General features: G+C 40.8%; 1 protein-coding gene across 1 annotated transcript in view; it reads right to left on the bottom strand.

The window, feature by feature from the left end:
• The window catches only part of LOC142178060 (mitochondrial uncoupling protein 3-like), a 31,435-nt gene extending 29,085 nt beyond the window's left edge, over positions 1-2,350 (bottom strand). Inside the window, exon 1 of the mRNA XM_075247382.1 lies at positions 2,197-2,350. Within this exon, the coding sequence (XP_075103483.1) occupies positions 2,197-2,350 (154 nt within the window). The remainder of the gene's footprint in view (positions 1-2,196) is intronic.
• Positions 2,351-26,651: the final 24,301 nt, after the last annotated feature.

The raw sequence follows: 26,651 nt of genomic DNA, 5'->3' as shown, positions 1-26,651 counted from the left end.
GATATCACCAAAAACTCATAATGACCATATCTAGTCCGAAAAGTAGTCTTCGGAACATCGGAATCCCGAATCTTCAACTGATGGTACGCCGACCTCAAGTCGATCTTAGAGAACACCCTAGCACCCTGCAACAGGTCAAATGGATCATCAAATACGCGACAACGGGTACTTGTTCTTAATAGTGACTTTGTTTAATTGCCGATAATCAATACACATCCGCATTGTTCCATCCTTCTTCTTCACAAATAATACCGGTGCACCCCAAGGCGATACACTAGGTCTGACGAACCATTTGGATAGTAACTCCTCAACTAGGTATTTCAATTCTTTCAATTCTTTCGGAGCCATGTGATACGATGGGAGAGATATAGGCTGGGTATCTGGAGCCAAGTCAATACAGAAATCAATATCACGATCAGGTGGCATACCTGGAAGATCTGAAGGAAATACATTGGAGAACTCCCGAACTACAGGCACTGAATCAATAGCCGGAGTCTTTGTAGTAGTATCCCGAACATAGGCTAGATAAGCTAAACAACCCTTCTCAACCATGTGTTGAGCCTTCATAAAAGAAATAACTAGATTAAATGAACTAACATACAAACCCTTCCACTCCAGCCTAAGCAATGCTGGAATAGCCAATGTAACCATCTTGGCATGACAATCTAGAATAGCATGATATGGAGATAACCAGTCCATACCCAGGATAATTTTAAAATCGGTATCTCAAGAAATATGAGATCCGCTCTAGTTTCATAACCAAAGAATGTAATAATACAGGACCAGTAGATCTGGTTCACAACAACAGAATTGCCCACAGGAGTGGATACATAAATATGAGTACTCAAGGACTCACGAGAAACACCCAAGAATGGAGCAAATAAAGATGACACATATGAATACGTAGATCCTGGATTAAATAATACTGAGGCATCTTTGCCGCAAACAGAAATAATGCCTGGAATCACGGCATCTAAGGCCTCTACATCTGGTCTGGCCGGAAAAGCATAGAATCGAGTTGGAGCGCTAACTGCTAGCCTCCACCTGGCTGACCTCCACCTCTAGGACGGCCCCTACCCATCTGTCCTCCACCTCTTGGTGGTCGAATAACTGGTAGAGCAACTGGTCCGGTAATCATAGGCTGTTGTCCCTGTTGCACTAGTTTACCCGAAGCCTGAGGCAGAATCTCCGTATGTGACTGGGGTCCCCGCACTCATAACAACTCTTCGGTGCGATGGGCTGCTGACTAAGAGTCTGGCCCTGGGGAACTGAATACCCATTGGGATGACCCTGAATAGCTGGTGGACGATAAGAACTATCTGGTATAGCACTAAGATAGGGTCGCACTAGAGCACCTCGAGGAGGCGGTGGTGCTGGATATGGGGGCCTGCTGGACTGCCCTCTTACGAACTGCCCTCTGCCCCCAGATGAAGCACCTCTGAACTCTCCAAAATACCTGAACCGCTTATCTCTCATAATATGCTCTCGGCTCCGCTGACAGACACCCTAAATCCTGCGGGCTATCTCCACGACTAGCTAATAATAAGTACCCATCTCAACCTCTCGAGCCATAGTGGCCTGAATGCCAGTATGTAAACCCGTAATAAACCTCCGCACTCTCTCCGCCTCAGTAGGGAGTATCATAAGTGCATGGCGAGATAACTCAGAGAACCTTGCCTTATAATCGGTCACTGACATCTGACCATGCTGGAGCTGCTCAAACTGAAACCGCAACTCTTTTCTCTGAGAGGGTGGAATATACCTATCCAAGAAAATACGGGTGAACCTGTCCCAAGTCATGGGAGAAGAATCTGCTAGTCTGCCAAGAAGATAAGACTGCCACCATCTACGGGCTCTGCCCTCTAGCTGAAAAGTAGAAAAGTCTACCCCATGAGACTCCAATATCCTCATGTTGTAAAGTCTATCCTTGCACTGATCAATGAAATCCTGGGGATCTTCATGTCGCGCACCCCCAAAGACAGGAGGAAGTCTAGTCCATCTGTCCAATAGTTTCTGCGGATCAGCGGCTACAGCTGGCCTGGGCTCAGATGTAGCTGCTGCCACTGGCTGGGCTCCACCTACGGATAGTGCACCCTGGGTCTGATATACAGTAGCTGTCTGCCCATGAGTCTGTACGGTAGGGGTCTGTGCTCCCCCCGCCCGCCTGGGATGCGGCTAGGTCTGCCAGAAATAAACCTGCATGAGTCATATTGTCCATGAACCACAGCATACAACCCATAACATCCTGGAATCCTGGTGCAGATGTGAAATCCACCAGAGCTGGATCTGCCACACGCACCTCATCCTGTTCCTCAACAATAGGGTTCTCTACTGGACCCACTGATGGCATAACTGGAACAGTCCTGGGACGTCCTGACCCTCTACCATGGGCTGGAGCTCTCCCTCGGCCTCTGCCTCGGTCTCTAGCAACTGGGGGAGTAGCTCTTCCCTAGTCTGGAACCTCATTAGAGCGCGTTCTCACCATCTGTGAGGGAATACGAGAAGGATATTTAGTACTACATTAATTGCACGATGGAATATGAAGAAAGGTAGTTTTCTAACACCCTATAGACTCTCGAAGATAAGTACAAATGTCTCCGTACCGATCCGTAAGACTCTATTAGGTCTGCTCATAACTTGTGAGACCTACGTGAACCTAGTGCTCTGATACCATGTTGTCACGACCCAATTTCACCTATAGGTCGTGATGACGCCCAACACTACAGCTAGGCAAGCCAACAAATAAATTAAACATATATCAATTATTTTCAGAATGATTTTATAAGAAATTTTATTATTTTACTAACAGTATTAAAGAAACTAGAAAAGATAGCGATTAACTTAAATCCAAGAAAATAATACAATTCCAAATTCTACCAATGTGTGTGCCAAGACCCGGTGTCACAAGTGTATGAGAATCTAGTAGATTATACAAAACTCTAAATACTGTCTGAAATAAAATAGACATAATATAAATACAAGAAGAGACACTGGTAGCTGCAGAACGGCAGCTCACCACTATGCCTCTGGATAACATGGATGTGCGATGATAGGTCCTCCACTAGTTCCTTTCTCAGATCTTGCACAAAAAGTGCAGAAAGTGTAGCATGAGTACGTAAACAACGTGTACCCAGTAAGTATCAAGCCTAATCTCGAAGTGGTAGAGACGAGATGACCGACTTTGACACTCACTAAGAGTCAATAATAATAAATAAAATAAAAATAGCAATATCTAGATCAACATGATTTATCATGTCCTCGATCTTGGGCTTAAATTTGGGCTCGATCACAACCCAAAATTTCTAGCAGAAAGGAAAAATTGCAGCAGCTGTTTTAAGTCCAATTTTTGATCCGTTAACCATTCGAAACTCACCCGAGGCCGTCGGGACCTCAACCAAATATACCAAAAAGTCCTAAAACATCATACAAACCTATTTGAAACCTCAAATCACATAAAACGATGCTAAAGCCACGAATTATGCTCCAGTTCAAGCTTAATGAAACTTAAAATGTCCAACTTCTACATTCGATATCGAAACCTATCAAATCAAGTCCAATTGACCTCAAATTTTGTACACAAGTCATAAATGACATAATAAAGCTATGAAAATTTTCGAAACTGGATTCCGAATCCGATATCAAAAAGTCAACTCCCCCGTTAAACTTCCAAACTTAAATTCTTGTTTTAGCTATTTCAAGCCTAATTTAATTACGAAATTTCAAATAAAATTTCGAACATGCTCCTAAGTCCAAAATCACCATACGGAGATGTTGGAATCATCAAAATTCTATTCTGAGGTCATTTTCTTAAAATATTGACCGAAGTTAAACTTGGCCTTTTAAAGCCAACTTAAGGAACCGAGTGTTCCAATTTCAACCCAAACACTTCCAAATCCCGAACCAACTATCCCCGCAAGTCATAAATCATTAAAAGCACATACGAGAAGTTTTATTTTAGGGAACAGGGTTCTAAAAGTCAAAATGACCGGTTGGGTCATTACAAAGCCGACTGAGCGAGCGACGACGGTGACGACGCGAGGCTTACCTTCTTTCCAACCCATTTAATACCAAGGGAAGTGCTTTCTAAATATAAGAACATTCCCTTTTTACTTTCCACCACCAATGTGGGACAATTTCCCTTTCCAAAGCATAAGGGAGCTCACTTTCCCTTCACATTTCTTCCCTCAATTTCTCATTCACCAACCTTTAATCCCAATAATTCTCCACATGAATGGGGAATGGCTATAAGACAAAGGAATGCACGGACGAGTGTGTGATTTACATGCAAGGATTAATTGAATTCTGATAAGTAGGTTTTTGTAGTGAACATATATCAGATATACTCAGTCAATCGGTAGATTTTATATCATTGAACCGTCGAGCTTTGTTGTATACCTATCCAACATAAGTCACACAATCAATAATTAACCATCTATAGTTCTTATGGTTATGTTCGTTTTAGCTATGAACACCTCCTGGTTTCATGAGTGCTTAGGGAATGGGCCTTTACTTTCATTCCCCTTGAAGCTGCTTATACTTCACACCCACATATGTGATTTCTAAACGTGTAGTCCTATAGACACACTATCTGGTTATTTCCTGCAAGACTTAGCAAATCATTAAAAAACTTTAAGCTTTATTGACTCATCAAAAAGCCTTAATGCTTTACCCTGATTCCTGAACATTGTCTTCATCACGAGAATGGGTTGAGTTACTTGATAATGTTGAACCGTCATTCATAACTTTGTTTGATCTCTTTGAACCTAGCTCTTGGGATCTATAGTCTACTAGGTAGAGTTACCGCCATGATGACTTGCCCTAGGCCTTAAACCCATTCCCTTCGATGATCTTTCAACTGCATCTCTAGATAGGCCTTTTGTAAGTGGATCTGACACGTTATCTCTTGACTTCACATAGTCAATTGTGATAACACCACTAGAGAGTAGTTGCCTAACGGCATTGTGTCTCAGTCGTATGTGACGAGATTTTTCATTATACATAACGCTCCCTGCCCTACCTATTGCTGCTTGACTATCACAATGTATACATATATGTGTCAAAGGTTTGGGCTAAAATGGAATATCTTCCAGGAAATTCTAGAGCCATTCAGCTTCTTCACCAACCTTGTCTAAAGCTATGAATTCAGATTCCATTGTAGAACAGGCGATGCACGTTTGTTTGGATGATTTCCAAGACACTGATCCACCCCAATTGTGAAAACATATCCACTCGTGGATTTAACTTAAGATCATCCGGTGATCCAATTTGCATCACTATATACCTCAATCACGGAGGAATATTTATTATAATGCAGAGCATAGTCTTGGGTATGTTTCAGATACCCCAAAACTCGTTTCATTTACATCCAATGTATTTGATTGGGATTACTTGTAAACCGACTTAGTTTACTAATAACACATGTTATATCTGGTCGCGTACAATTCATGATATACATCAAACTTCCCAATACTTTTTCATAGTCCAGTTGTGACTCTCTTTCATCTTCATTCTTTTGAAGTGCATATCTTGCATCAATTGGAGTCTTGTCAATCTTGAAATTCAAATACTTGAACTTGTCAAATACTTTTTCAATGTAGTGAGATTGTGATAATGTAGACCTTGTGGAGTCTTGTGAATTCTAATTCCTAAGATCACATCAGCAACTTCTAAGTCTTTCATGTCGAATTTTCTAGCTAGCATGTGCTTAGTAGCATTTATATCTGCCATATCTTTGCTCATTATCAACATGTCATCAATATATAAACAAACAATGACTTCATGACTTTAGGTATTTATAATGTAAACACATTTGTCACACTCATTGATTTTAAACCTATTTACCAACATTGTATGATCAAATTCAACATGCCATTATTTGGGTGCTTGTTTAAGTCCATAGAGACTTAAACTTGATCAAATTCAGCATGCCATTCAAGCAAGAATGTCACAGAATATGGTCCAAAGGAAGTAGATGTTCTTTGACATTTGCTATGCCATTGATCCTCTACACTTGGAGTATTTTCCTTTGGTTCTTCTCGTGGTCGTATAGGTCTTTCACTTGACGATTCGCATTCAGTTTTATACGGATAGATGTTTTAAAAGAATTCAGCATTTTCTAATTCAATTATCGTATTAACATGAATTTCAGGATTATCAGACTTATGAACCAAAAACCGACATGCTTTTCCATTTGTACCATATCCGATAAAAACACAATCCACAGTTTTTGGTCCGATTTTTACCTTTTTGGGTAAAGGTACTTGTACCTTTACTAAACACCCCCACACTTTGAAATATTTCAAGTTGGGTTTTCTTCCTTTCCATTTTTCATATGGAATAGATTGCATTTTGATGTGGGGGTACTCTATTAAGTATTCGGTTAGCTGTAAGGATAGCTCCCCCCCACAAGCTCTGCGATAAGCCGGAACTTATTAATAAAGCATTCATCATTTCATTTAATGTCTAATTTTTTCTTTCCGCAATTTCATTGGATTGAGGTATATAGGGGCAGTAGTTTGATGGATAATTCCATATTCTGAACATATTTTTGCAGAAGGAGATTCATATTCTCCACCCCTATCACTTCTAATCATTATAATCTTTTTATTAAATTAATTCTCTACTTCATTCTTATATTGCTTAAATACTTCAATTGCTTCATCCCTACTATCAAGCAAATAAACATAACAATATAGAGTACAATCGTCAATAAAAGTTATAAAGTACTTTTTTTCACCACGAGATGGTCTTGACTTCATATCATAAATGTTAGTATGAATTAAGTCTAAAGGATTTGAATTCCTTTCAACAGACTTATAAGGATGTTCGACAAACTTAGATTCAACACATATTTGATATTTTAATTTATTACACTCGAATTTAGGCAATACTTCTAAATTAATTAACTTCTATAAGGTTTTTGTAATTGACATATCCTAAACGAATATGCCATAAATCATTCGACTCCAATAAATAAGAAGAAGCTGAAATTTTATTAATACTGTCAACAACCATTACATTGAGTTTGAAAAGGCCCTCTATGCCTCTATGAGGTAGCCCTTTCCAACATACATACCATTCTTGCTTACACTAACTTTGTCAGATACAAATACATATTTGAATCCATTCTTAACAAGTAAAGAAGTTGAAACTAATTTTTTCCTAATAGTAGGAACATGAAGAACGTTGTTGAGCGTTAACACCTTGCCGGAAGTCATCTTCAGAAATATCTTCTCATAACCCTCAATCTTGGCTGTTGCAGTATTTCCCATGGAAAACTTTTCTTTGGGACTAGCAATAGAGCAAGTTGCAAATGCTTCTTTGACAGCACAAACATGTCGAGTGGCTCTAGAGTCAATCTGCCACTCCTTCAGATTTCCAACTAAGTTACAATCTTAAAAGCATTGAACACAGATCATCAATGTCATCATTCTTCTCCACTATATTGGCATGTCCCTTTTTCTTGTCCTTTTTTGTAACGACCCGGCCGGTCGTTTTGAGTGTAATAGTCCCGATTTCCTATTAACTACTTCCCCCATATCATTTTCTGCTTATATGACTTGTCGGGAGATTTTGTTTTTGGTTCCAGAGTGTTTTGGGATACTTAGTCCCTAAACGGAAGCTTAAGCCTTTGAATTTTGACCGTAGTCAGAACTGTGTGAAGACGACTCCAAAATGGAGTTCTGTCAGTTCCGTTAGCTCCATTGGGTGATTTTGGACTTAGGGGTATGTCCGGATTGTGTTTTGGAGGTCTCTAGCTCATTTAGGCTTGAAATGGCGAAAGTCAAATTTTTGGAGATTTTGACCGATAGTGGACTTTTTGATATCAGGGTCAGATTCTGATTTCAGAAGTTGGAGTAGGTCCGTAGGGTTGAATATGACTTGTGTGTAAAATTTGGGGTCAATCGGACGTGGTTTGATAGGTTTCGGCATTGGTTGTAGAAATTGGAAGTTTCAATTTTATTAAGTTTGAATCGGAGGGTGATTCGTGTTTTTAGTGTTGTTTGATGTTATTTGAGGGCTCGACTAAGTTCGTAAGGTGTTTTATGACTTGTTGGTATCTTTGGTTGAGGTCCCGGGGGCCTTGGGTGTGTTTCGATCATTATCGGATGCGTTTTGGGCTTAGAGAAATGGCTGAAGTTCTGTGATCTGGTGCATCCGATTTCCTTATACGCGATCACGAGAGAGGGGTCGCGATTGCGTAGGCTTAACTGGGCAGAGGAAGTGCTGCTTCGTGAATGCATGGCCAAGGTCGCGTTCGCGTAGAGTTTAGGAGGCTAAAGCTGGGCCACGCGCTTTGCTCATCGCGAACGTGTGAGGACGTTCGCGATTGCGTAAGTCTGAGAGCCAGTACATCGCATTCGCTTGGTGTTTTACGCATTTGCATAGGGTTAAATCCTGGGGCAGCGAAGTTGTTCTTCGCGATCACAAGGCTATTTCCGCGATCGCGATTAAGGAATCACTGGGCAGACTTATATCATTTCAAAACAAGGGTTTGGCCATTTTTATCAAAACTTGAGTTTGAGAGCTCGGATTTGGATGAGATTTTGAGGGATTTTCAGAGACATCGATTCGGTAATGATTCTACACTCCATTTTGGTTATATCCCACTAATCTATCATTAATTCCATCCTTTAATTTCGGATTTGGGTTGAAACATTTGGGAAAAATGGGAGAAGTTCTTCAAATAAATTTTCGAGTTTCGATTCGGATTTGGTTATCGGATTTGGATAACTTTGGTACGAGTGAACTCGTGAGTGAATGAGCGTTCATATTTTGTGACTTTTACGTGATTCTGAGATGTGGGCCCGGGTCGACTTTTTGGGACGATTTTCAAAATTTATTGTTAAAGTCTTGATTTCATTAATTAGATTAGTCTATTATAGTTGTATTTATGATATGTAATTATTTTTGGCTAGATTTGGAATATTCGGAGTCGGATATTCATGGAAAAGGCATTGTTACCGATTGATTGAGCTTGGTTTGAGGTAAGTGGCTTACCTAACCTTGTGTGGGAGAAATCACCTTAGGATTTGGTACTGTTGTGATATGTGAGCGCCGTGTACGTGAGGTGACGAGTACGTACACGGGTATTTTTACTGAGTAGCAACCTATTTTCCTTTAATTTGAGTAATATCGTTTAAATGAGTATTAATCTGTTTTCATTCTTAATTGAGCTATTCTAATATGTGTAGTTATCCTGTTTAGTCTAATATCGCATGTCTTCGTGCTTTAACTGCTTATTTGAACTCTGTGAAGCATGCCTAGTTGATTCCCTGCTTTTCCTTGTTCTTTATCAGTATAACTATAGAAATTTTGCTGTTAACTATTGTATTTGTCGGTTTGAGCTGCATATTTACTTTTGAGACTACGAGGCAGTTCCTCGGGAGTTCTCCCTGTATATTTATTTTTGAGACTACGAGGTGGTTCCTTGGGAGTTCTCCCTGCACATTTACTTTTGTGACTACGAGGCGGTTCCTCGGGAGTTCTCCCTGTATATTTACTTTTGAGAGTACGAGACGGTTCCTCGGGAGTTCTCCCTGCACATTTACTTTTGAGAGTACGAGGCGGTTCCTCGGGTGTTCTCCCTGCATATTTACTTTTGAGACTACGAGGCGGTACCTCGGGAGTTCTCCCTATATATTATTTTTTGGACTACGAGACGGTATCTCGGGAGATCCCTGCTGTTTACCCCTGTGTGTTGCACTGTTGCCTTGCTGTGTTTCCTTTTGTCAAATTCTAGTCTCTTATTATACTGTATATTTTCCTGCTTTATTTATTATATACTAGTGGGCCTGACCTGACCTCATCACTACTTGACCGAGGTTAGGCTTGGCACTTACTGGGTACCGTTGTGTATACTCATGCTACTCTTCTCCACATGTTTTTATGTGCAGATCCAGGTACTTCTTATCAGCCCCGCTACTAGCTGGGAGTGCTTGTTGTTGTACGGAGACTTCAAGGTACATTTGCCGCATCCACAGACCTCGGAGTCCCCCTCTATTCACTCCTATGCCATTTACCTTCCGTACTTTTTTTGTTAGACTCTGGTGTGTAGAGATATTAATTTCCTTCTGTAGCTTGTGACTTATGATGTTCCGAGTTTTAGGAAGACTGTGTATTTATAGAGTATTGGTTATTGTACATGCCGAGCGGCATTGTTACTAGTTATTCAGTTATCCACTGCTATTAGTTGCCAAGTTTTACTTTCGTTTGTTATTTTCCGCAATTTGTTAGGCTTACCTAGTCGTAGAGACTAGGTGCCGTCACGACATTATACAGAGGGAGTTTGGGTCATGACATTTTTAGGGAGATGACAATCAGGGGCTTTGTGACCAACTTGTCACGACCTAAAATTCCACCACAGGCGTCGTGATAGCACTTAATCTCTAAGACTAGGTAAGCTGATTACAATTATATTTCGAGGTACCGCCTCGTAGTCCCAAATCATAAATAAATTTCAATATTTCCTTATATCACTGCGAGAGCCTTCACATTTAGTTTTAAGAATCATTTTTTCCCGAAATAACATCCCGCATTTTAGCCACCCTTATTACACCGCATGGCTTCTAGTAGTTCCCCTACTAGCCACGCGTATCAAGCCCTCCTTAACTCACCGCATGCGTTACAACACCCAGACCTTATATCACCGCATGTGTATCAATATCACAATATATCACAATTCGCATCTCAAGTGCCCAAATATCACAGTATAACACAACTTGTACCTCAAGTGCTCAAATATCACAACATATTATAAATTGCACCTCAAGTGCTCAAATATCACCACATATCACAAATTGCACCTCAAGTGCTCAAATATTACAACATATCATAAAATGCACATCAAGTGCTCAAATATCAAAACATATCACAAATTGCACCTCAAATGCTCAAACATTACAACTTGCCACATAAATCAACAATACATTATTTTCGACAATAAAGAGCTCATGGATCGACCATAATGTGCACAAAATCTTAACAAGATATCCGGGAGTGAACAACTCTGTCACGACCCAAAACCTATCCCGTCGCGATGGCGCCTATCGTGGAACTAGGCAAGCCACAACTCAACATCCTAACACAGAAAAATCTTCTAACATAAAGACGAAAGCAATTTAATAATTTAGGAAAAGCCTTTTTGAAAACAGAAATATCCAAAATACGATACAATCTATCCCAAAATCAGGGTGTCACAGAGTACATGAGCGTGTAAATCAGAATACAGTCCACTACAGTGTCTAGAGAAATAAACTGAAAATACAACTAGTGATAAAGAAGGAGAGTCAAGGCCTGCGAGCGCCGTGCAACTACCTTGGTAGTCTCCGAACTCTGAAACCGCAATCAACAAGCGCCGCTGTGACCAAAAATGCCGGAATCTGCACACGAGGTGCAGGAAGTAACGTGAGTACATCCAACTCAGTAAGTAACAAGTCCAAACTTTAGACTGAAAGGTAGTGACGAACTCAACCGATACAGATAAAATAAAAATAACTGAACAGAAACGTAGGCATTCTTCCAAATTAGATAGGCAACTCAAAATAGTAATGTGAGGCAGATCCGAACAGTGTAAAGAATATAATTCTGCTGTCTCTACATGCCAATGCACCTGGTGTATGTGATGCACCATGCTATCAGCCTCATGTGCTCACACTCTCAAATGCTCAACCACTCGGTACTGTATATGGCCCATACGGCCCTAGAAAGATCCATCCCGAAATATATACATCACTGACTATAAGTCACCCAGTACCGAGGAAGGACAATCCAGCACCATGGAGAAGATCCATCTCTGGGTATCAGGTACTTCGGACAAGATCCATGTCCAGGGAAGATCCATCCCTCAATAATATAACCCGCGCTCACTGGGGGTATGTTACAGACTCCGGAGGGGCTCCTACAGCCCAAGCGCTATCACAAAAATTAATATAACCGCTGCGGCGTGTAGCCCGATCCCATAACTGTCATTCATAATCAGGCTCTCAGCCTCACTCAGTCATTAATCTCACCAGTCTCACTCACGGGCTCACAATATCATGAAAACTAGCCCGAAATAATGATATGATGTATCAATAAACAACAACTAAGACGGAGATATGATATGGAATGCATGAACATGACTGAGTACATAATATCAATGAAATCAGTGAAATGACAGCAAGAAACGCCCACTAGGGGTCTTAACAGTACCGGCATAAACCTTAAACATGATATCTAGCATGATTGACAACTCAATTACTTTATAACAAGATGAAAACATGGATAACAACAAAATAGAGTCACTATACAGTGCCATGGAATCAACCAGGACACCTTCTTCACGGTGCACACTCTCACGCCTATCACTTGGCATGTGCGTCACCTCAATACCAATCGTATAAGACATAGTTCGGGGTTTCGAACCATCAGAACCAAGTTTGGAAGCGTTACTTACCTCAAACCAAGCAAAGTCCTACTCCAGAATGCCCTTGCCTCTCAATTAGGCCTCCGAACGTCCCGAATCTAGTCACAAGTAAAAAAATACGATCAATATAGGCTAAAGGAATCAATTCCACAAGAAAAATACCAAATTATAGCCAAAAATCTGAAATCGGCTCGAACCCGGCCCCCGGGCCCACGTCTCGGAATCCAACAAACATCACAAAACTCGGAAGCCTATTCACTCGTGAGTCTAACCATACAAAATTTATCATAATCCGACCACATTTGGTCATTCAAATCCCCAAATTATACTCTCCAAAATCCCAAGCCCTAACCCCCAATTTTCACTTCAAAACCCCACTAATTAGATGAGAAATCAACGGGAAAATGCCATAGCTAAGGGTACTTAGGCTCAAGGGACTTACCTCCGTGAATTTCCTTGAATCCCCTTTAAAAATCACCTCAAAAGCTCCAAAGTCTGAGCTAAAAATGGTGGAAATGAGGAAAAATCTCTAAGTCCTCTATTTATACTTTCTGCCCAGTGAAACCGCACCTGCGGCCCCTTTTTCCACTTCTACGATGCCGCACCTGCGGAATTTCCATCGCAAGTGCGGAACTCACTTAAAATCCCAAGTTCCGCATCTATGGCCAAATACCGCACATGCGATAGCGCATCTGCGCCTCTTCCTCCGCTTCTGCGGAAATCGGCCAACTCCTCACTTCCACATCTGCGACTCAGCCTCGCATCTGCGGTCGCGCCTGCGGCTCCCTCTCCGCAGGTTCGGAAAACACCAGCAATAGTAGTTTAGCTGCATTTTCCAAGTTCCAAACCTCCCGTTAACCACCCGGAACAACCCCGAGGCCCTCGGGATCTCAACCAAATATACCAACATGTCCCATAACATAATACGAACTTAGATGAGCCTTCAAATCACTCAAAACAACATCAAAACACCAAATTATCCTCGGATTCAAGCCTAAGAACTTTTAAACTTTCGAATTTCACAAACGATGTGGAAACTTACCAAACCACGTCCGAATGAACTTAAATTTTACACACACGTCACAAATGATACCACGAACCAACTCCAATTTCCAAAAATCCATTCTGACCCCATTATCAAATTTCCACTGCTGACCATAATCGCCAAATTACCAACTTTCGCCAATTCAAGCCTAATTCCGCTACGAACACACTACTACATCCAAAATCATCTAACGGAGCTAACAGAACCATCAAAATTCAAATCCGAGATCGTTTACACATAAGTCAACATCTGGTTGACTTTTCTAACCTAAGCTTATAATAAAGAGACTAAGTGTCTCAATTTACTCCGAAACCACTCTGGACTCGAACCAACTAACCCGGTACATCATAATATATCTGAAGAACACAAAAAGAAGCAGGAAATGGGGGAATGGGGCAATAACTCTTGAAACGACCGGCCGGGTCGTTACATCCTCCCCCACTTAAACATAAGTTCGTTCTCGAACGTGCCAAGAGTTGTTTCCAGGCCACAAAATCACTATTCCATCTTAACCACCCACGTACCTGGGGGTGATCCCACGTCACCCTATCCCATATAAGTCTGATAACACCACATAACTGAAATTTTCTAAATTCTACCTAACTCACAAGCCTTAGAATCCAATTTTCAACATCCAAAATTTCTTATAAGGTCAGAATCCCGCAGCCTATACACTGTATAAATCGGGGCAAGCTGTACCAAAAGCCATAACCATAACTTAAATTCTCAAAACTTCAAATACCACATAGCTCAAATGCTCGAAGCAATGATTTCTAATCACCGTAGCTGCTTGAAACAACTCCATGCCGGTAATAAACCTCGTATCAAGCAAGACTCTATTCTAAAACCTTCGTACACCACCGATGATGAAAGAAACACGCAGAGACTCGTATCCATTCACCAGATCTACCAGTCGTGGAGCTCCCTTTCCTTCGACAAGAACCATAGCAAATTCCTAAGCCGACTTTCAATATTATCCTTCCAAATATGCCACAATCAAATCTGATAGCACCCATCCTAGATCCGACGACTTCTTCTTATCAAATACCAGCTACCCTACTGACATGCCACACCCATACTATCTAAAGCCACAACCCGTGCAATCCGTGCACCAATAAGAAACCTTCCAAATGTACTCAATCACGATAATGCCTCAAATAAGAGAATTGTCCCGTAAGCCCGACGGGTACCACCCCAACACATTGCTAAGAACCCATTACATACCTTAGAACCATAACACACGAATCTAACGCAAGGATCATATCTTAACATAACTCTTCCACAATACGCGACCCCATTCAAACACTGATCCGCATGAAATACCTCAGCCACCATTCTCAAAATTAATAACCACACGCAATCCGGCATCAAGTACTCGAAGCGCATTACCATAACCATGGAGAGCAAATGACACAATTCCACACAAACCCGAAAGAACATAACTAATGCGCAACCACTCATGCATCACCCAAATACCCATCTCGCGCACATTTTCGCTATAAGGCCCCAATAAAACTACACCATGGGAGCATACAACCAACGAATCACAACCCCTCATAGCATAGAAGAGCAACTCACCCAACATATCAAAACACGAATAAGCTCAACAACAACCAAATGACACATCCGTAAATTAAAACACAACCCCTTCAACCGCACACCCCTCTCAGGGATTACCGAGCAACTATAACATTGTTCTAAATATACAACACTGACCATTCTATCCATAATTCGTGAACTTGCCTTCAAGAATGAACTGCCACCTTGTACATGTAAATCTTAATCCTGCACGACACCACATCTATCATGCCATCAACACACTGGTCTAGCCTACTACCCAGTTGTCCTATTTACTTCGAGTTTCTTTTGAATTATCTTCAATTTGATATTTTGCCATGTCAGAACTCTACGATCCTTACCTAGAGCTAACTACAAGACACCCTAACATAACACCACATGACCATAAGGCCCGTAAGCCATTGTACTCTTCTTAAGTACCTCCATAAATACCTCAACGGTGACGCTCACTCTGAAAATACGTTATGCGAATTTAAAATTCTTCTTATTACCTTTCTTATACAAAAATGTAGAATCCATAATTATACAGAATTACCGCAAATCTCGGCACCATTAAATGTAATTTCAGATTCTAAATTTCATCGCCCAAGCGGGCTGAAAGACACGTGCCTCATTAGCACAACAATGCTCGAAGGAGTAACCTTGCCTTAACACCACCGATCAAATTCACACCCTATGCGCACTACATCCTTCAAAATAATAATTTAATCATCTCATTATTTTATAAAGTGCAATATAACTCGCATTCAAGAAATTTTCTTACTCAAGTCACCCCCGATATCAACCTCTACAAGTCATAACCAACCAACAAGTATGTATCAGCCCAAAAACTAATAACGTACAAAATCGTGCAATCAAATCATAGATAGAAGACTCCCCGACTTGGCTCAAAACCATATAACAAAACATCTGATAACTCACCATACCCAAGATAACCTCTAAATTGTCCATACTAAGCAATAAGAGATCTACTCTAGTCTCCAGACTCCCAATAGTCACCACACATGACCGATACACATGGTCCACAATGACAGTATCGCCCGCCGGCATAAACACATGAACAGGTGAAACTAGAGACTCACGTGGCATATCCAGATAATGAGCGAAATACGAGGACACATATGAATAAGTGGAACCAGGGTCAAATAATACATAGGCACCTTTATGGAAAACTAAGATAATACTTGTAATCAAAACATCCGAAACAATGGAATCTAGTCTGGCAGGGAATGCATAGAAACGGGCCTGACCGCCACCTGATCGGCCTCCCCCTCTAGGGCGACCCCTAGCTGATCGAGCTCCAACCCGATCTGGCTGGGCGGGTGGTGAAGTAACTGGTGCCAAAGTCGAAGGCTGACTCCCCTGATGAGATGAACCTCCTGAAAGACGGGGACAATGCCTCTAGATATGACCCCAATCTCTGCACTCAAAGCAACCTTTCTCTACAAATGGCGGTGGGGACTGAAGGGAACCCTGAGCACCGGAATAACTGTTAGATGGTCCTGACACAGATGAACCCTGAGCTGATGGTGCATGAGACGAACTGTGAGCTGGTAGTGCACTGAATGAAGACTGGCCCTGCTGATAGCTGTGTGCACCATGGTCAGATGGTGCACCACGGTGTACCGTGCGAGTCTTCTGAGCATGTCCGAAAGGACGACACCTACTGTGGTGGAACTGACCCTCAGAAGGAACACCGCTGAATCCACCCTGTCCACGAGGCCTCTTGGCCTCCCTCTCAACCCCCTCCTAACTGCGAACTATCTCAATCTGACGGGCAATATTGACAACCTCATCAAATGTAGCACCATACACTATCTCTCTAGTCATAAGCAATCGCAGCTGAAAAGTGAGGCCATCTATAAACCTCCTAATCCTCTCCCTGTATGTGGGAACCAACTAGATAGCATGACGGGCCAACTCCGAGAATTGCATCTCATACTGTGTCATAGACATATCACCCTGACGAAGCTGCTCAAACTGCCTGCGCAACTCCTCTCTACGGGACTGAGGCACGAGCTTCTCTAGAAAGATGACAGAGAACTGCTGCCAAGTAAGGGGCGCTGCGCCGACCGGCCTACACCTCTCATAAGCCTCCTACCAACTGAATGCAGCCCCAGAGAACTGAAAGGTAGCGAATGATTACCCCACTGGTCTCCCGAATGCCTGTTGTATGGAGTATCCTCTGACACCTGTCCAAGAAACCCTGTGCATCCTCTCCCTCTGCACCACTGAACGATGGCGGCTGGAGTCTCCCAAACCTCTCCAATCTACACTGCTCATCATCAGGCATAGCAGGAACCACGTAGTCCTGAGCAGCTGCAACCGGCTGGGCTGGTGGTGCCCCCGGTGTCTGGAATACCTGTACCACCTGCTCTGGTGTGCGGCAACGGGAGTCTGAGTACCTCCCCCGGTCTGAGAAGTGCCTACTGCGGTCGAAATAGAGACCGCCTAAGCAATACTGACATGTGGTCAAAATCTGAGCTAAGGCTTCCTGAAGGCCTGGAATCCTAATAGGCATAGGTGATGCCTGAGCTGGTGCATCAACAACTGGAATCTGGTCCTGACCTGGGGCAACTGGTGGATCTGCAGGTACTGCCCCAGCTGTTGTACGGGCTGCACCTCTGCCCCTATCGCGGCCTCTATCACGACCTCGGCCCCTTGCGGCTCTGACTGGTGGTACTGGTGGTTGTCCATCCTGCCCCGTAGTACGCATCCTCACCATCTGTGAGAGAATTAGAACAACAGAAATTTGGTTACCACAATCAAAAGATTCGTATGACAAGAATTCAAGAATGTGAAGTTTCCTAATGGTTCGACAGCCTCTCGAAGATAAGTACAGATGTCTCTGTACCGATTCCGTAAGACTCTACTAAACCTTCTCATGACTCGTGAGACCTATGTAACCTGGGCTCTGATACCAACTTATAACGACCCAAAACCTACCCCGTCGTGATGGCGCTTATCATGGAACTAGGCAAGCCACAACTCAACATCCCAACACAGAAAAATCTTTGAACATAAAGACAGAAGGAATTTAGAAATTTAGGAAAATCCTTTTTGAAAACAGAAATATCCAAAATACGAGACAATCCATCCCAAAACCAGGGTGTCACAGAGTACATGAGCGTCTAAATCAGAATACTGTCCACTACAGTGTTTACATAAATAACCTGAAAATACAACTAGTGATAAAGAAGGAGAATCAAGGCCTGCGAGCACCGTGCAACTACCTTGGTAGTCTCCAAACTCTGAAGCTGCAATCAGCAACCGCCGCTGCAACCAAAAATGCCTGAATCTGCAAACGAGGTGCAGGGAGTAATGTGAGTGCATCCAACTCAGTAAGTAACAAGTCCAAACTTTAGACTGAAAGGTAGTGACGAACTCAACTGATACATATAAAATAGAAATAACTAAACAGAAATGTAGGCATGCTTTCAAATTAGATAGGCAACTCAAAACAGTAAAGTGAGGAAGATCCGAACAGTGTAAAGAATATAATTCTGCTATCTCTATATGCCAATGCACCTGCTGTATGTGATGCACCATGCTGTTAGCCTCATGTGCTCACACTCACAAATGCTCAACCACTCGGTACTATATATGGCCCATACAGCCCAGGGAAGATCCATCCACGAATATATACATCACTGACTATAAGTCACCTAGTACCGAAGAAGGTCAATCTAGCATCGTGGAGAAGATCCATCTACGGGTATCAAGTACTTTGGACAAGATCCATGTCCAGGAAAGATCCATCCCTCAATAATATCAACCGCGCTCACTGGGGGTGTGTTACAGACTCCGGAGGGGCTCCTACAGCCCAAGCACTATCACAAAATCAGTATAACCACTGCGGCGTGTAGCCCGATCCCATAACTGTCATTCATAATCAGGCTCTCAGCCTCACTCAGTCATCAATCTCACCAGTCTCACTCATGGGCTCACAATATCATGAAAACTAGCCCGAAACAATGATATGATGTATCAATAAACAACAACTGAGACGGAGATATGATATAGAATGCATGAACATTACTGAGTACATAATATCAATGAAATCAGTGAGATGACAGCAAAAAATGACCACTAGGGGTCCCAGCAGTACCGGCATAAAGCCTAAACATAATATCTAGTATGATTGACAGCTCAATTACTTTATCACAAGATGAAAACACTGATATCAACAAAATAGAGTCACTATATAGTGCCATGGAATCAACCAGGCCACCTTTTCACGGTGCACGCTCGCACGCCCGTCACTTGGCATGTGCGTCACCTCAATACCAATCGTATAACACATAGTTCGGGATTTCGAACCCTCAGAACCAAGTTTGAAAGCGTTACTTACCTCAAACCAAGTAAAGTCGGAATGCCCTTGCCTCTCAATTCGGCCTCAGAACATCTCGAATCTAGTCATAAGTAATACAATACGATCAATATAGGCTAAAGGAATCAATTCCACAAGCAAAATACCAAATTATAGCCAAAAATCCAAAATTGGCTCAAACCCGGCCCCCGGGCCCACGCCTCGAAATCCAACAAACATCACAAAACTTGGAATCCTATTCACTCATGAGTCTAACCATACCAAATTTATCAAAATCTGACCTCATTTGATCATTCAAATCTCCAAATTACACTCTCCAAAATCCGAAGCCCTAACCCCCAATTTTCACTTCAAAATCCCACTAATTAGATGAGAAATCAACGAGAAAATGCCATAGCTAAGGGTACTTAGGATCAAGGGACTTACCTCAGTGAATTTCCTTGAATCCCCTTCAAAGTTCACCTCAAAAGCTCCAAAGTCCGAGCTAAAAATGGTGGAAATGAGGAAAAATCTCGAAGTCCTCTATTTATACTTTCTGCCCAGTGAAACCGCACCTGTGGACCCTTTTTCCGCTTCTGTGATGCCGCAGCTGTGGAATTTCCATCGCAGGTGCGGAACTCACTTAAAATCCTAGGTTCTGCATTTGCAGCCAAATACCGCACCTACGATAGCGCACCTGCGCGTCTCCCTCCGCTTCTGCGGAAATCGACCAACTCCTCACTACCGCATCTACGACTCATAGTGGGCTCGCACACACCCTTCTCGCACCTGCGGTTCTAGTCCAACTCAACATTGCTTGCATCTGCGACCTCCCATGCGCTTTTGTGGTCGTGCACCTGCGGCTCCCTCTCCGCAGGTGCGGAAAACTCTAGCAGCAGTAGTTCAGCTGTATTTTCCAAGTTCCAAACCTCCCGTTAACTACCCAGAACCACCCTGAGGCCCTCGGGACCTCAACCAAACATACCAACATGTCCTATAACATCATACGAACTTAGCCGAGGCTTCAAATCACTCAAAACAACATCAAAACACCAAATTACCCTCGGATTCAAGCCTAAGAACTTCTTAACTTCCGAATTCCACAAATGATGTCGAAACTTACCAAACCACATTCGAATGACCTAAAATATTACACACACATCACAAATGACACCACGAACCTACTCCAATTTCCGTAAATCCATTCCTAACCCGATATCAAATTTCCACTGCCGACCATAATCGCCAAATTACCAACTTTCGCCAATTCAAGCCTAATTTCACTACGGACCTCCAAATCACATTCTGGACGCACTCCTAAGTCCCAAAATTACCTAACGGAGCTAACGAAACCATCAAAATTCAAATCCGAGATCGTTTACACATAAGTCAACATCCAGTTGACTTTTCCAACCTAAGCTTCTAATAAAGAGACTAAGTATCTCATGTGCTTGAATATTACAACTTGCCACATAAATCAGCAATACATTATTTTTTCACAATAAAAAGCCCACGGCTCGACCATAATGCGCACAAAAATCTTAAAAAAATATCCGGGAGTGAAAAACTCAACAAAATAATATTTCACAATTTAACACTTTACCTCAATATGATTTACGGCCTTTATAACTCAATACCAATTTCAGCAACATGAACTAGAAAGTAATTCATCAACGAACAACACCTTGTTTAATCCAAATTTTTGGCAAATAGATTAATGCATCCTTTTAAATTTATTTAATAAATTATTTGCAATTGAATCTGTGGACTCACTCTCTAACTATAGGAACCAAGATAGGTGCATGACGGCCAACTCACTGAACCTGATGGCTTATTCTGACACTGTCATGGTGCCTTGATGCAACCGTTCAAACTCTGTGCACCATGCATCCCCGAGAGTCTGGGGAACAAATTCTTTCAAAAATATCTCCGAAATTTGAGCCCAAGTTGGTGGTGTGGCATCAGCTGCTCTACCCTCTTCATAACTTTGCCACTATTGATACACTGCTCCTGACAACTGAAATGTAGTAAAGGCAACTCCGCTCACTTCCACAATACTCATGGTGCGCAGAATACAGTGACACTTTTTCTAGAAATCCTTGGACATCCTCGGTAGTTGTACCACTAAAGGTAGGTCGATTATACCTCTTAAATCTTTCAAGTCTGTTTGTTCTTCTTCTGATGCCCCTGGCCTGACCTCAGGTTGAACCGGAATAACAGGTTGTACCGATACTATACCCGTGAACCTGACCAATGTGAACCTGCTGCTCTGGAGTACGGGTCATATGGGTCTGAACTCCTCCCCCAATATGTTAAATAGTTGGTGAAACAGAGATCAATCCCGCCTGAGTTAATTAATGTACCAAACATATTCGGGAACTGTGCTAAAGTCTCTTGAAGTTCGGGGGTAACAATAGGTGTCTCTGGTGCCTGTCCCCCAACTGGAGCTACTGGCAGCTCCTGAACTGCTGCTATGATAGGTGCTCTAGCTGCGGCACGTGCCCTTCCTCGGCCTCTACCTCGGCCCCGGCCTCTTGCGGCCTTAGCAAATTGCGCGGGTGTTTGCTCAGCTGACCCGGTAGCACGTGTCCTTACCATATGTGAGAGAATAGAGATACAAAGACTCAAATTCCAAAACCAACAAATTCTACACGACATGAATGAAAGAAGTGGAAATTTCCTAACAGTTCTGTAGCCTCTCGAAGATAAGTACATACGTCTCCGTACCGATCCGTATGACTCTACTAGACTCGTTCGTGACTCGTAGAACCTATGAACCTAGAGCTCTGATACCAACTTGAAATGGCCTAAAATCCCACCACATGCGTCGTGATGGCACTTAATCTCTAAGACTAGGTAAGCCGATTATAATTACATTTCGAGCCATTTTTTTTAAAACATATAATTTAATACAAGTGTCGAAACCAAAAGCGATAAGAAATATAAAAACCTCCCAAGACTGGTAATACTGAGTCACGAACTCTAACTAAATACATGCAATGATCTCAAAGATCGGGTATACAATACTGTTTGGATAAGAGTTGACAGTACAATAAAAATGGAAAGACTCCAAGGGACTGCGACAGCCAAGCAGCTCTACCTTAAATCCTTGCGATCACAATCTAACCTCTGTCCAAATCCGATATCTCCAATATCTAGCTCTGTACAAAAATGTGCAAAAGTGTAGTATGAGTACACCACAATCGGTACCAAGTAAGTATCAAGACTAACCTCGATGGAGTAGTGACGTGGTAAAATTAAGACACCCACTAGTCAAATAACATGTGCAATATAGCGTACAAAAATAATAGAAATACAAATAACAGTTATAGCAACAATAATCAACTAGTGATATAAACAGCAAGGTAGCAAGAACACCATAAATATTGCCCAAGATAATAATGAACACAAGTACAATCAATTAATCAAGTCCTTCAAAATATACATCTTTCAAATGTATGTCCTTCAAATATAAATCTTTCACATATAAGTTGTTCAAATAAAAATCTTTCGAATATAATTCTTTCAAATAAAAGTCACTCTGTGACACCTCATTTCATAATCATAAAATGCGGGTCTTAGCCCACTTTCATATTTTCACGGCACTTCGTGCCCATATCTCTATTACAATTACAACCGCACGGACAACTGACGTACTAAAATATCAATGTATATAAGATCCATATGATCAATTTATTTTCAATAAAGTAAGTTTACAATTTTTTAAAATCAAGTAAGAAATCAACAAAGAAATGAGTTTATTTTTGAACTCGTTTAGGTGAAGAAAATGACATTTCAATTAAAATGAAGCATCCGATAGCTACTGATTTGGATGTAAAATTTATTAAATTAAAATATAATAGCAATTTCTTTTATTCAAAACAACTCAAACCTCAAAAACCAGAAAGACAAATCCTCAGAGTCTTGTAAAAAGAGCCAAAGCCAACACAATACAACAAAGAATACAAAACACATAATAAAATCAAATAATACATCATAGAAGAACATAAGAATTTACACATCACGAAAAAACAAAATAACCAAAGGCAAGTACAACCATAGAGAAATTTCAACAAAGGGCACTCTCGAGGTACCGCTTCATAGTCCCAAATTATAAATAAATTTCAATCTTTTCTTATATCACCGCGGGAGCCTTCACATTTAGTTTTTAAAAATTATTTTTTTTCTTGAAATAGCTTCCCGCATTTTAGCCCACCTTATCACACCGCATGGCTTTTAGTAGTTCTCCTACTAGCCACGCGTTTTAAGCCCACTTTATCTCACCGCATGTGTTTCAACACCCAGACCTTATACCACCGCATGTGTATCAATAATAACAACAACACAACAGAAACATAGTGCAACACAATAACAACAACACAATAGAAACCTCGTGCAAACACAATAACAACCACAAGGCAAAAACCTCGTGCAAACACATAACAACCGCACGACAGAAATCTCGTGCAAACACATAACAATTTTCTCAACAACACACGTATGCCAAAAACATAACAACTCAAAAATTGCACATCAAGTGCTCAAATATCAAAACATATCACAAATTGTACCTCAAGTGCTCAAATATTACAACTTGCCACAGAAATTAACAGTACAATATTATCCACAATAAGGAGCCCATGGCTCGACCATAATGTGCACAAAATCTTAACAAGATATCCGGGAGTGAACAACTCAACAAAATAATATTTCACAATTTAACACTTTGCCTCAATGTGATTTACGACCTTTATAACTCAATACCAATTTCAACAACATGAACTCGAAAGTAATTCATCAAGGAAGAATGCCTTCTTTAATCAAAATTTTTGGCAAATAGATTAATGCCTCCTTTTAAATTTACTTAATAAATTATTTGCAAATGAATAATCCATAATGAAATTATCTCCAGGATATATCTACTCAACAAAAACACGGGATTCACATAAAAATCAAATTGGCAATCACACCAAATTATCATATAAAAATAAATTTAACAAACAAGGATTTACTATGTTCCAATAATTTTCTAATTTAATACATAAGGACGTTTACGAATTTCAACCAATGTAATTTTCACATATAAACCAAGTACATACTCGTCACCTTGCGTACATAGTTTCCAATTACACAATTTCCACATAAGACTCAATGCCTAAGGAGTAATTTCCCCCACTCAAGGTTAGGCAAGATACATACCTTTTTGAAATTAGGCCGATATTTCAAAATAGCCTTCTTGCTTGAATTGACCTCCGGACAGCTCAAATCTATCCAAATTAATTGTATAACTTCATTAAAATTCATCGGAAATAATTTCAGATAATAAAACGTCGACTTAAAATTTTATTCTAAAAAGTCAACGTGGGGCCCGCCTCTTGGAACCTGACAGAATTTTTACGAAATTCGTATACCCATTCCGATATGAGTTCAACCATACTAAATTTATCAAATTTCGATAACAAATCAACTTCCAAATCTTAAATTTTCGTTTTTGAACGATTTTTCAGAAATCCCATTTTCTTCCAATTGATTCACTAATAAAAGATGAAAATAATCATGGAATCATGAAATATAATGAAAACCGAGTAGGAAACACTTACCCCAATCCATTTGGTGAAAATCCCCTAAAAAATCGCCCAAATCTAAGTTCCCTAGCTCTAAAAATGTTGAAATGAGCTAAAAAAACAAAACTCCTCAATAAAAACCCTTTTCCCATTCCCCGTCACTAAAAGTCCATTTTTCGTGACTAAAGGTCCGCACCAGCAATTTAATATTTCACTAAAAAGTCTCTAACACCATCATATAAATTAAAAATTTGACGATTCTTATTCCTATGAGTCAACAATAATAATACGAACTTTGTCGTTCAATCGAAACTCAATTTGGAGCTCATTTGCTCAATGCGATACCAATTTCACTCGTTAAACAATTAACTCATGTTTCGCACTAAAAACCCAATCGCGACTTGATGAAATTAGACCAAACATTCTAGATCATTCCTATAATTCATTATCAAACTCCCGAAAGTATCGAAATTAAATTTCGATATCTAGAACTAAAAATGGACATTTGGATCATTACATGCTTATGCTCAAAAAACCAAACTCTTCTCAGATAGCCTGTAGTGTATCAACCATAAGTTTTTATACCCAACTCCAACTTCCAAATGGTTTAAATATTTGAAAACTAGATACAAAGGGTTACAACTTTCATTTTTGAATCATCGCCAAATTTCTTATATATTACGAGATATAAGCTTCCAAAGTCAGTCCTATGCAGCAGAAATTTCTGCGATGCACACTGCTAGGCAAAACAACTGTAGTACCAGGCTTCAGTTATTCGATTATAAATTTCTGTACAAATGTCCAAATGATGAATAGTTTACATTTCTAGAAACTAGACTCAAAGGGCTACAACTTTTACTTTTGGATCATCTCCAAATTCCTTACAGATTACGAGATATAAGCTTTCAAAAGTAGCTCTGTGCAGTAGAAACCTCTGCGATGCACACCGCTGTAGCCAAAAACCAATTGTTAAAAATGGCCTAGAAATGGTCTGAAACCACTCCGAAACTCACCTGAGCCCCCTCGGGATCCCGTCCGAACATATCAACAAGTCTCAAAACATACTAAGAACTTAGTCAAGTCCTCAAATCATATCAAACAACACCGAAATAACTAATCGCACCTCGAATCGAACTTATGAGTTTATGAAATTTTCCAAATTATATATCTTGTGCCGAAACGTATCAAATCAATCTGGAATGACTTCAAATTTTGCATGCAAATCATAAATGACATAATGGAGTTGTTCAAATTTCCAGAATTGAATTCCGACCCTAATATCAATAAAGCCAACTCCCGGTCAAACTTTCTAAAAATCTTCCATTTTCTAATTTTCGCCAAAATGTGTCAAATTATCTTACAGACATCCAAATCCAAATCCGGATATGCCTCTAAATCCGAAATCACCATACGAAGCTATTGGAATCATCAAAATTTCATTACAGAGTCATTTCCTCAAAAGTCAAATCTTCGGTCAAACTTTAGAAATTCAAGCTCTTTCAATTAAATTTCGAATCTTCCGAAAACCAACTCGACCCCACACGCGGGTCATAATACATATTACGAAGTTGCTTGGGACCTTAAGTCACTAAGCAAAACGTAAATTCTCAAAACGACATGTTGGGTCGTTACATTCTTCCCCTCTTAAATCATACGTCCATCCTCGAACGTGCCAAGAATTATTCTGAGGACATTAAATTACTGAGTGTACTATTACACACCTACTCGCAGTGAGTCTACATCACCAAA

Source organism: Nicotiana tabacum, chromosome 24 (genome assembly GCF_000715075.1).
Source record: "Nicotiana tabacum cultivar K326 chromosome 24, ASM71507v2, whole genome shotgun sequence".
Classification (NCBI taxonomy): Eukaryota; Viridiplantae; Streptophyta; class Magnoliopsida; order Solanales; family Solanaceae; genus Nicotiana; species Nicotiana tabacum.
This window is presented reverse-complemented; position numbering and strand designations above follow the sequence as displayed.